The sequence below is a fragment of the Coenobita brevimanus genome, chromosome 10, assembly GCF_032717465.1.
Source record: "Coenobita brevimanus isolate Jiangsu-jjx chromosome 10, ASM3271746v2, whole genome shotgun sequence".
NCBI classification, from domain to species: Eukaryota; Metazoa; Arthropoda; class Malacostraca; order Decapoda; family Coenobitidae; genus Coenobita; species Coenobita brevimanus.
This window is the reverse complement of record NC_136963.1, coordinates 5,895,443-5,907,444: the sequence shown is the minus strand read 5'-3', so window position 1 is coordinate 5,907,444 and position 12,002 is coordinate 5,895,443. Positions and strand designations below refer to the sequence as shown.

At 43.5% G+C, this 12,002-nt stretch overlaps 1 protein-coding gene across 1 annotated transcript in view; it reads right to left on the bottom strand.

The window, feature by feature from the left end:
* Positions 1–12,002, bottom strand: part of Lmpt (four and a half LIM domains protein limpet) — a 98,919-nt gene that overhangs the window by 6,552 nt on the left and 80,365 nt on the right. The window contains exons 6-7 of the mRNA XM_080280355.1: positions 3,740–3,909; positions 1,306–1,492 (exon numbers count right to left, since the gene is read on the bottom strand). Coding sequence (XP_080136481.1) covers positions 1,306–1,492; positions 3,740–3,909 — 357 coding nt within the window. The remainder of the gene's footprint in view (positions 1–1,305; positions 1,493–3,739; positions 3,910–12,002) is intronic.

The following is a 12,002-nucleotide window of genomic DNA, read 5'->3' as shown; positions in this document are numbered from 1 at the left end:
AAGGAGGATGACGAAGATTGGTACCTACTTCACCTCAGACACACACCAGACACAGCTATTGTTATCTGTCTGTCTATCTGTAGCTTTTGGTTAGCATAAGGCACACCCCAGACACAGCTAAAAATATCTACGTGTCCACGAAGGAGATGAAGCGCGTCCCACCAATGCCTGAAGGAGGAGGACGAGGATTGGTACCTACTTCACCTTAGACACACCCCAGACACAGCTAAAAACAATTATGTACTGATAAACTATACTTATTATATAACTATTATATGTATATCACATAATATATATATATATATATATTATATATATATATATATATATATATATATATATATATATATACTCAACACCCTCCATCTCACTCGACCTCACCCTTCAACACTCTATCTCACCCTATTTCACCCTACAACCCTCCATCTCACCCTACAACCCTCCATCTCACCCTACATCCCTCCATCTCACCCTACATCCCTCCATCTCACCCTACAACCCTCCATCTCACCCTACAATCCTCCATCTCACCCTACAACCCTCCGTCTCACCCTACAACCCTCCATCTCACCGTACCACATCCTTGCTCACTCTACCACACCTTGCCTCAATCTACCTCACCCTTTTTCACCCTCCATCTCACTCTACATCCCTCCATCTCACCCTACAACCCTCCATCTCACCCTACAATCCTCCATCTCACTCCACCTTCCTTCACCTCGACTCCATCTCATCCTGTCACCCTTTTTCACCCCAAAACCCTCCACCTCACCCTAAGTCACCCTATTTCACCCTCCATCTCACCCTAAGTCACCCTATTACACTCATTTTCACCCTCTATCTCAACCTATTTCACCCTCCATCTCACCCTATTTCACCCTCCATCTTACCCTATTTCACCTTCCATCTCATCCTACAACCCTCCTTCTCACCCTATTTCACCCTCCACCTCATCCTATTTCACCCTCCATCTCATCCTATAACCCTCCATCTCACCCTAAGTCACCCTATTTCACCCTCCACTTCACCCTATTTCACCCTCCAACTCATCCTAAGTCACACTACAACCATCCATCTCACCCTAAGTCACCCTTTTTCACCCATCACCTCACCCTGTTTCACCCTGGCTCACCCTAAGTTACCCTATTTCACCCTACAACCTTCCATCTTCATCCTGCCTCACTCTAACACACTCTACAACCCTCCATTTTACCCTAAGTCAACCTATTACACCCTCCATCTCATCCTACAACTCTCCATCTCAGCCTAAGTCACCCTTTTTCACCCTATTTCATCCTGGCTCACCGGTAATAGGGCGGGCGCAGGCGGTACAGCGCTTGGCAAACAGCTCGCCAAAGCAGTCAGCGCAGTAGGGACGGTCGTCGCGAGAAGTGAAGCGCTGACCGGCGAGGGAGGTGTCGCAGTTGGTGCAGGTGAAGCACTCGCGATGCCAGGGGTCGTTCTTGTAGGTCACGCCGCCCGAGGTGATGATCTGAGGAACGAAGAACCGATATTAAGACTCACAGACCGATATTAAGACTCACAGACCGATAAAATGACTCACAGACCGATAAAATGACTCACAGACCGATATTAAGACTCACAGACTGATATAAAGACTCACAGACCGATATAAAGACTCACAGAACCGATAAAATGACTCACAGACCGATATAAAGACTCACAGACCGATATAAAGACTCACAGACCGATATAAAGACTCACAGAACCGATAAAAAGACTCACAGACCGATATAAAGACTCACAGACCGATATAAAGACTCACAGACCGATATAAAGACTCACAGACCGATATTAAGACTCACAGACCGATATCAAGACTCAGACCGATATCAAGACTCACAGACCGATATCAAGACTCACAGACCGATATTAAGACTCACAGAACCGATATAAAGACTCACAGACCAATAAAATGACTCACAGACCGATATTAAGACTCACAGACCGATATAAAGACTCACAGACCAATAAAATGACTCACAGACCGATATAAAGACTCACAGACCGATATAAAGACTCACAGACCAATATTACCAACAGAAGCATTAATCCGTTGTGTAAAGCAGGGTACTCCTTGGTGTGGACCCAGAGGTAGTCTCTAGAATAGGTGGCATCATTCAACGGCCGTCAGACTCACCCAGAAGCATCATAAAGCAAGCTCAATGTTTTTTCTTAACGCAAGGAAGAAGGAACCAAAGGCCAGGAGCACGCAAACCGTTCCTTCCACGAAAAAAGAACAATACAAAAGAGAGCCAAATTCAAGATCCGTTCACTTCGAGACACCCGACAGCATCCAGGGAGGGTACACGTCACAACACAACGTCAGCAACACCACATCTGAGGCTGCTTCCCCGGCACAGATTCCGAACGGCAGCACAAATGGCACTTGGGACTCTAAACGCAGGCAGACCCGTAGTGAGCTTGGATCCCTCACCCGCCCGTCGATGGCGCACACTACAGGGGTACAGGCAATGTGAACGCTGGACGAGAAGAGAGTGGAATGCTGTTGTTTTTTTGCTGAGGGATGTGTGTTTTATGTGGATCACTTTCCCGGACGTGTGTGTGTGTTTTAGGTGATGTAATGAACGCTATGCCCTGTTGTGTGAGGCAGGGTAGTGGCTGGGGTGGACTGGCATCACGAACTACACAGACATTACAGCCGAAAACACCTCCAGTGATCATCAAAGGGAACCTGAACGCTCGAGGACACGTTGACAGTGTTCTAAGGCTACAGGTGATCCGTTTTAACCCATCTCTACCCAACCATCCAGGTGTAACAACGCTGGAACAAGGTAACACCCGTCAAGAAGCTGCTCGTGTTGTTACTGAGTTTCTGCTGCTGAGAATGTCAACCTACTGCCATGGCCTGCCTTCCCACCTGATATAAACCCAACTGAACAGGTGTGGGATTATCTGAAGAGCCGCCCTTCATGCGTGACCCCAAACCACAAAACAGACGACAGCTGATCCAGGCAGTGTAAGGGGAGTGACACAGGCCTCCACACCACACACTACGTGAACTGGTGTCCAGTGTGAGGCGTTGGATTACACCTTGCGTGGCTGCAGATGCTGGCCACACCCCATACTGACTAACACACGTGGTACTGAATTGCCTGCCTTGGGGTTAAGCCACAAATACACTGATAACTGTGTGTAATGGATTTCTTGCCATTATATTCTGTGGTAAACTTGTAGCAAATGTTGATGGACCTGCTGTGTGAACTGCGTTTACATATGTCCAACTTTACACACAATACACCACAGCTAACCTACTTGTGCATTTTTATTGACTCTGTGTGTGTGTGTGTGTGTGTGTGTGTGTGTGTGTGTGTGTGTGTGTGTGTGTGTGTGTATGTGTGTGTGTCTATCTATCTAGTATCTTTCTATCTATATCTATTTATCTACGAGTATCTATCTATCTGTCTATATATGTATGTACTGTATGTATGTAGTTACCATATATATAATCTCTCTCAGTAGTAGTGATCCATGAACCCGGGAAACGCGGTTAGTGCGAGTTTTTATAATACTTTCTTAACACTTTCAAGGGTGCAATTTAGTCACCTTGTTACACTTGATGCATCTGGTGGCAAAAGTTGTTATATGACGGGAATTTCAATGCTTCTAGTACTAGTGATCCACGAACCTAGGAAACGTGGATAGTGCAAGTTATTTTAATGCTTTCTTAACACTTTCTAGGGTGTAATTTAGTCACCTTGTTACACTTGATGCATCTGGTGGCAAAGTTCTCCTCATAGCAGGCGGCGCAGTAAATCTCCTGGTCTCGGGGGATGAAGCTCTTGGTGCCGATGGGAGTCTTGCAGGTGACGCAGCAGAAGCATTTCTCATGCCACTGCCTCGCCTTGTACTCCATCTTCTTGTTACCTGAAGGAGATGGACGCTGAGTATGAGGCTGTGAAGGAGGGAGGGAGGGGGAGGATAAGAAGGTAGGGAGGAAAGAAGGCAAGAGGTAAAGAAGGAAGGATGGAAGGAAGGAGGGTAAGAAGGTAGGAAAGAATGAGGAAGGGAGGAAGGAGGGAAAGAAGGGAGGAAGGAAGAAGGGAGGAAGGAAGGAGGGGAGATTGGAAGGATGGAAAGAAGGGAGGAAAAGAAGAAAGGGAGGAGGGGAGGAAAAGAAGGGTGGGAAAAAAAGGAAGGAAGGAGGAAGGAGGGAAAGAAGGGAGGAAGGAAGAAGGGAGGAAGGAAGGAGGGGAGATTGGAAGGATGGAAAGAAGGGAGGAAAAGAAGAAAGGGAGGAGGGGAGGAAAAGAAGGGTGGGGAAAAAAGGAAGGAAGGAAGGAGGGAGGGAAGGAAGGAAAGAAGGAAGGAAGGAAGGAAGGGAGGGAGGGAGGAAGGAAGGGAGCGATGGAGGGAGGAAGAAGGAAGGAAGGATGGCGTAGGTGTGCATGTAGGGGAGAGAGAGAGAAACCTACAAAAATCCAATATATCAAGTTACATAATACGGTAGGTAGGTAGGTAGGTAGGTAGGAAGGTCGGTGCGTAGGTAGGTAGGTAGGTAAGCTGGTATGTATGTAGGTAGGTAGGTAGGAATGCTTGAATAATAAAATAATAATAAAAATAATAATGGTAATAATAATAATAATAACAATAATAATAATAATAAAAATAATAATAATAATAATAATAATAATAATAATCTACTACCACTACTACTGTATATTTCAACTACAACTACCATCTAAGAACAACAAACAAACAAACACGACACTACAGAGAGAGAGAGAGAGAGAGAGAGAGAGAGAGCAATGTACATGATAAGATAGGAACAGAAAAAAATACAGATTAGAGAGAGAGAGAGAGAGAGAGAGAGAGAGAGAGAGAGAGAGAGAGAAAATGGGAAACTCACAAAATAGAAAACGAGGATCGAAGCCCATGACGTCACTGCTCTTCTCATTTATTATTATTATTATTATTATTATTATTTTTATTATTATTATTATTATTATTATTATTATTATTCAGTTTTCTTTCTCACTTTATTCCATTTTCTTTGTATTATTTTTATCTTTATTTTTATTATTATTATTATTATTATTATTATTTTCATTATTATTATTATTATTATTCAACTTTACAGTCCCATTTACCTACCTACCTACCTACTTACCTACTTACCCTACCTACCCACCCACCTACCTACCTACCTACCTACCTACCCACCCACCTACCTACCTACCTACCTATCACACTCCCTTGCCTAGAAAACCTATTATTTTCATGGTTATCATCCACTCACTCGATGTAGTACAGAATTCCGGTGACTATACTGAGGGACAAGGCTAATGTTCCCTGTTACCCTGGCAATCAAGTACTACGCTGGGTGGTAACCATATCACCACTCCTTCCTACGTTCTCTCTCTCTCTGCATTCATTCCTTCTCTCTCTCTCTCTCTCTCTCTCTCTCTCTCCATTTCTTCCTTCTCTCTCTCTCTGCATTCCTTCCTTCTCTCTCTCTCTCTCTCTCTCTCCATTCCTTCCTACGCTCTCCTCTCTCTCTCTCTCTTTAATAATAAATTCTTCACCTTTGGAATTCCCTACCTTTCCTCTCTCTCTCTCTCTCTCTCTCTCTCTCTCTCTCTCATTACACCCGCGCTCGCAGTGCAAGAAGGTAATGCTTGGTTCAGTCTGTCTGTCCGTCTGTCTATCTCGCCTCGTCTGGCTATCTATTTATCTATCTTGCTTCTCTGTCTATCTGCCTATTCGTCTGTCTGTCTGTCTGTCTGTCTATTTTGTTGCCTCTCTCTCTCTCTCTCTCTCTCTGTCTATCTGTCTGTCTGTCTGTTTGTCTTTGCTGTGTCAATTCTTTGTGTGTGTGTGTGTGTGTGTGTGTGTGTGTTTATCTGTCTGTCTGTCTTTTCTGTGTCAATTTGTGTGTGTGTGTGTGTGTGTGTGTGTGTGTGTGTGTGTGTGTGTGTGTGTGTCTTTTCTGTCAATTCATGCGCGCGCGCGCGTGTGTGTGCGTGTATGTGTGTGTGTGTGTGTGTGTTAATATAGTGACAAAACAAGCTATTTTTCTCTCTATTCTTCTATCTATTCCACTGTTTCTCAGTAATTATGCTAGTCACAAAGAAGTGCTATACTCCTCTCCCTTCAGCTTGGCCTAAAATTGCCATCTCTCCACCTTGAATTATAGATTGGAACACTAGAATATGATGCTAGTCACGAAGAAGTGCTATGGAAAGGATGTAGAGCCATAGCATTGTCTTTATAACAATAGATTAACACTAGAATATGATGCTAGTCACAAAGAAGTGCTATGGAAAGGATGTAGAGCCATAGCATTGTCTTTATAACAATAGATTAACACTAGAATATGATGCTAGTCACGAAGAAGTGCTATGGAAAGGATGTAGAGCCATAGCATTGTCTTTATAACAATAGATTAACACTAGAATATGATGCTAGTCACAAAGAAGTGCTATGGAAAGGATGTAGAGCCATAGCATTGTCTTTATAACAATAGATTAACACTAGAATATGATGCTAGTCACGAAGAAGTGCTATGGAAAGGATGTAGAGCCATAGCATTGTCTTTATAACAATAGATTAACACTAGAATATGATGCTAGTCACAAAGAAGTGCTATGGAAAGGATGTAGAGCCATAGCATTGTCTTTATAACAATAGATTAACACTAGAATATGATGCTAGTCACGAAGAAGTGCTATGGAAAGGATGTAGAGCCATAGCATTGTCTTTATAACAATAGATTAACACTAGAATATGATGCTAGTCACAAAGAAGTGCTATGGAAAGGATGTAGAGCCATAGCATTGTCTTTATAACAATAGATTAACACTAGAATATGATGCTAGTCACGAAGAAGTGCTATGGAAAGGATGTAGAGCCATAGCATTGTCTTTATAACAATAGATTAACACTAGAATATGATGCTAGTCACGAAGAAGTGCTATGGAATGGATGTAGAGCCATAGCATTGTCTTTATAACAATAGATTAACACTAGAATATGATGCTAGTCACAAAGAAGTGCTATGGAAAGGATGTAGAGCCATAGCATTGTCTTTATAACAATAGATTAACACTAGAATATGATGCTAGTCACGAAGAAGTGCTATGGAAAGGATATGGAGCTGTAACATTCTCTGCCAGATCAACAGTAAAAATATGATGCTAGTCACGAAGAAGTGCTACAGAAAGGATAATCAGTAAAACGTGATGCTAGTCACGAAGAAGTGCTACAGAAAGGATAATCAGTAAAATATGATGCTAGTCACGAAGAAGTGCTATGGAAAGGATGTATTAACAGTAAAATATGATGCTAGTCACGAAGAAGTGTTACTGTCACTGAGCTACGTGAAATACAAAGGGATGAAATTCTTGGCCAAATGAAGGTGAAAGGAGTATAGCAATGAATGTCAAATATTTTCACTGTTTTTCACGTGTTATTCAGCGTTCTTCACCCATCATACACTTCCAAAATTCAAAAAACTTTCGAATTTATATTTTCAAATTCAAATACGCTCATATCAGTTAACCGTTTTCCAATTCAAACATTTTAACACAAAAAACCTTCCATATTTCAATAGATTTCGATAATTTCCATCCATTTTATCTATCACCCAACTCGCTCACTTTATCTCTACTCGCTCACAAAAGATCCAGAGTGAGAAAGAGAGATAACGGTGAAAAATATTGATTTGAATATTCGAAGAGGTAAACAGGATTCTGGCGCCAAAATTAACGTATGTCCGAACACACTGACATAACGAGAGTGACTGAGGGTTACTACTCTCTCTCTCTCTCTCTCGTGCAACTTTCATGTGCTTCCTCTCAGCCTTGCTCTCTCTCTCTCTCTCTCTCTCTCTCTCTCTCTCTCCCTCTCTTGCCTCCTACGTTCTTCCTCCTCCTCACTCTCTCCACAATTTTCTCATTTCCCTCTATTTGCACTCCCTCTCTCTCTCTCTCTCTCTCTCTCTCTCTCTCCACAATATTCTCACCAATCTTTGTATAATCTCTCTCTCTCTCTCTCTCTCTCTCCACTTCTTCCCAAGTTCTCTCATTTCTCCACAACTTTCAAATCTCTCTCTCTCTCTCTCTAATCTATATTTTTCTGTTCCTATCTCATCTTATCAAGTATATTGCTCTCTCTCTCTCTCTCTCTCCTACATTGTCTTTCTGCCAGATTAACACTAGAATATGACGCTAGACACGAAGAAGTGCTATGGAAAGGATGTAGAGCCATAGAATTGTCTTTATAACAATAGATTAACACTAGAATATGATGCTAGTCACAAAGAAGTGCTATGGAAAGGATGTAGAGCCATAGCATTGTCTTTATAACAATAGATTAACACTAGAATATGATGCTAGTCACGAAGAAGTGCTATGGAAAGGATGTAGAGCCATAGCATTGTCTTTATAACAATAGATTAACACTAGAATATGATGCTAGTCACGAAGAAGTGCTATGGAAAGGATGTAGAGCCATAGCATTGTCTTTATAACAATAGATTAACACTAGAATATGATGCTAGTCACGAAGAAGTGCTATGGAAAGGATGTAGAGCCGTAGCATTGTCTTTATAACAATAGATTAACACTAGAATATGATGCTAGTCACGAAGAAGTGCTATGGAAAGGATGTAGAGCCGTAGCATTGTCTTTCTGCCACTGAGCTACGTGAAATAAGCTGCAAAAGGACGAAAATCTGGGCCAAGTTAAGGTGAAAGGAGTATAGATTATGATGCTAGTCACGAAGAAGTGCTTTGTGAAAAAGGTATATATTTAAAATGAAGAGTTAGGAAGTGGATCTGTGCAACTCTCTCTCTCTCTCTCTCTAGTTTATCACCACCCACTCATTGCTTTAAATTCTCTCTCTCTCTCTCTTGTTTATCACCACCCACTCATTGCTTTAAAATCTCTCTCTCTCTCTCTCTCTCTCTAGTTTATCACCACCCACTCATTGCTTTAAATTCTCTCTCTCTCTCTCTCTCTCTCTCTCTCTCTCTCTCTTGTTTATCACCACCCACTCATTGCTTTAAATTCTCCCTCTCTCTCTAGTTTATCACCACCCACTCATTGCTTTAAATTCTCTCTCTCTCTCTAGTTTATCACCACCCACCCATTGCTTTAAATTCTCTCTCTCTCTCTCTCTCTCTCTCTCGTTTATCACCACCCACTCATTGCTTTAAATTCTCTCTCTCTCTCTCTTTCTCTCTCTCTCTCTTGTTTATCACCACACACTCATTGCTTTAAATTCTCTCTCTCTCTCTCTCTCTCTCTCTCTCTCTCTCTTGTTTATGACCACCCACTCATTGCTTTAAATTCTCTCTCTCTCTCTCTCTCTCTTGATTATCACCACCCACTCATTGCTTTAAATTCTCTCTCTCTCTCTCTCTCTCTTGATTATCACCACCCACTCATTGCTTTAAATTCTCTCTCTCTCTCTCTCTCTCTCTCTCTTGATTATCACCACCCACTCATTGCTTTAAATTCTCTCTCTCTCTCTCTCTCTCTCTTGTTTATCACCACCCACTCATTGCTTTAAATTCTCTCTCTCTCTCTCTCTCTCTCTCTCTCTCTCTCTCTCTTGTTTATCACCACCCACTCATTGCTTTAAATTCTCTCTCTCCCTCTCTCTCTCTCTTGATTATCACCACCCACTCATTGCTTTAAATTCTCTCTCTCTCTCTCTCTAGTTTATCACCACCCACTCATTGCTTTAAATTCTCTCTCTCTCTCTCTCTCTCTCTCTCTTGTTTATCACCACCCACTCATTGCTTTAAATTCTCTCTCTCTCTCTTGTTTATCACCACCCACTCATTGCTTTAAATTCTCTCTCTCTCTCTCTCTCTCTCTCTCTCTCTCTCTCTCTTTACTTTCTTATTCACTGCACTTCTCTTTCTCCCTCCCTCACATCATTCCATCTCTCTCTCTCTCTCATTCCATCCTTCCTTCTCTCCTTCCCTCCCTTCCTCATACCATCCTTCCATCTCTCTCTCTCTCATTCCAAACTTTCTTCTCTCCCTCCTTCCCTTCCTCATACCATCCTTCCATCTCTCTCTCTCTCTCATTCCATCCTTTCTTCTCTCTCTCTCTCTCTTTCCCTTCCTCATTCCATCCTTCTATCTCTCTCTCTCTCTCTCTCTTCCTCATACCATCCTTCCATCTCTCTCTCTCTCTCTCATTCCATCCTTCCTTCTCTCTCTCTCTTTCCCTCCCTCATTCTATCCTTCCATCTCTCTCTCTCTCTCTCTCTCTCTTCCTCATACCATCATTCCATCTCTCTCTCTCTCTCTCTACTTTCTTATTAACTCTACTTCTCTCTCTTCCTCCCTCCCTTCTTCATTCCATCCTCCTCCTCCTCTCTCTCTCTCTCTCTCTCTCTCTCACTTCCTCATACCATCCTTCCATCTCTCTCTCTCTCTCTCTACTTTCTTATTAGCTCTATTTCTCTCTTCCTCCCTCCCTTCTTCATTCCCTCCTCCTCTCTCTCTCTCTCTCTCTCTCTGAAAATAAGAAGCCTAAGTTTTCACATTTTGGATTATATTACAGAGAGAGAGAGAGAGAGAGAGAGAGAGAGTGAGAGGGAGGAAGGAGGGAGAGAGAGGGAGGGAAGGAAGGAGGGACGGAGGGAGAGGGAGGGAGGGAGGGAGGGAGGGAAGGAAGGAGGGAGGAAGGGAAGGAAGGAAGGAGGGAGAGTGAGAGGGAGGAAGGGAAGGAAGGAAGGAGGGAGAGTGAGAGGGAGGAAGGAGGGAGGGATGGTGGGAAGGAAGGAGGGGGGAGGGACGGAGGGAGGGATGGTGGGAAGGAAGGAGGGGGGAGGGACGGAGGGAGGAGGAGGGTGAGATAAGGAAGGAGGGGTGGCGGGGAGAGAGAGAGAGAGAGAGAGAGAGAGAGAGAGAGAGAGAGAGAGAGAGGGGGAGGGAGTGAGGTAAGACAGTCGACCAAACACGGTGACGTCATCCTCCCTCCCTCCTCTCTCTCTCTCTCATTCCATCCTTCTATCTCTGTCTGTCTGTCTGTCTGTCTGTCTCCATTCCTTCATACTCTCTCTCTCATTCCATCCTTCCATCTCTGTATGTCTGTCTGTCTCCATTCCTTCATACTCTCTCTCTCTCTCATTCCATCCTTCCATCTCTATATGTCTGTCTGTCTCCATTCCTTCATACTCTCTCTCTCTCTCTCATTCCATCCTTCCATCTCTGTCTGTCTGTCTCTCTCTCTCTCCATTCCTTCATTCTCTCTCTCTTTCTCCGTCTGTCTGTCTCTTCCTCATTCCATCCTTCCCTCTCTCTCTCTCCTCTTCCTCATTCCATCTCTCTCCATTCCTTCGTACGCTCTCTCTCTCTTTCTCTCCCTCTCTCCACCCCTTCATACTCTCTCTCTCTCTCTCTCTCTCTCCCCCCCCCGTAACCGCCGTAACAGTTACCACACACCACCAAATTTTAAAACCGTTAAAAACCGTTAAAAACCGCTTCTCTTTTAAATTTAACGCTCCCAAACCCTCATAAATAATAACAAGATAACACATAAAGGATAAAAATAACAATAACGCGATAAATAACCCGAGAAATAACGAAATAAAATAATATAAATGATGATATGGGAATTATGAGGAGGGGCTGGGTTGCCGTGTGTTGCCATAGTGTTCAGTGATTTTTAAAAGGATGGGAGGGAGGTGAGGGGAGTGGAGGGAGGGAGGAGGGAAGGAAGGGAGGGAGGAAGGGAGGGAGGAAGGGAGGAAGGGAGGAAGGAAAGAAGGAAGGGAGGGGGAGGAATGGAGGGAGGAAGGATGGAAGGAAGGAAGGGAGGGAGGGAGGGAGGAAGGAAGGGAGGGAGGGAGGGAGGAAGGATGGAAGGAAGGAAGGATGGAAGGAAGGGAGGAAGGAAGGAAGAGAGGGAGGAAGGGAGGGAGGGAGGGAGGGAAGGATGGATGGAAGGAAGGATGGAAGGAAGGAAGGAAGGATGGAAGGAAGGAAGGATGGAAGGAAG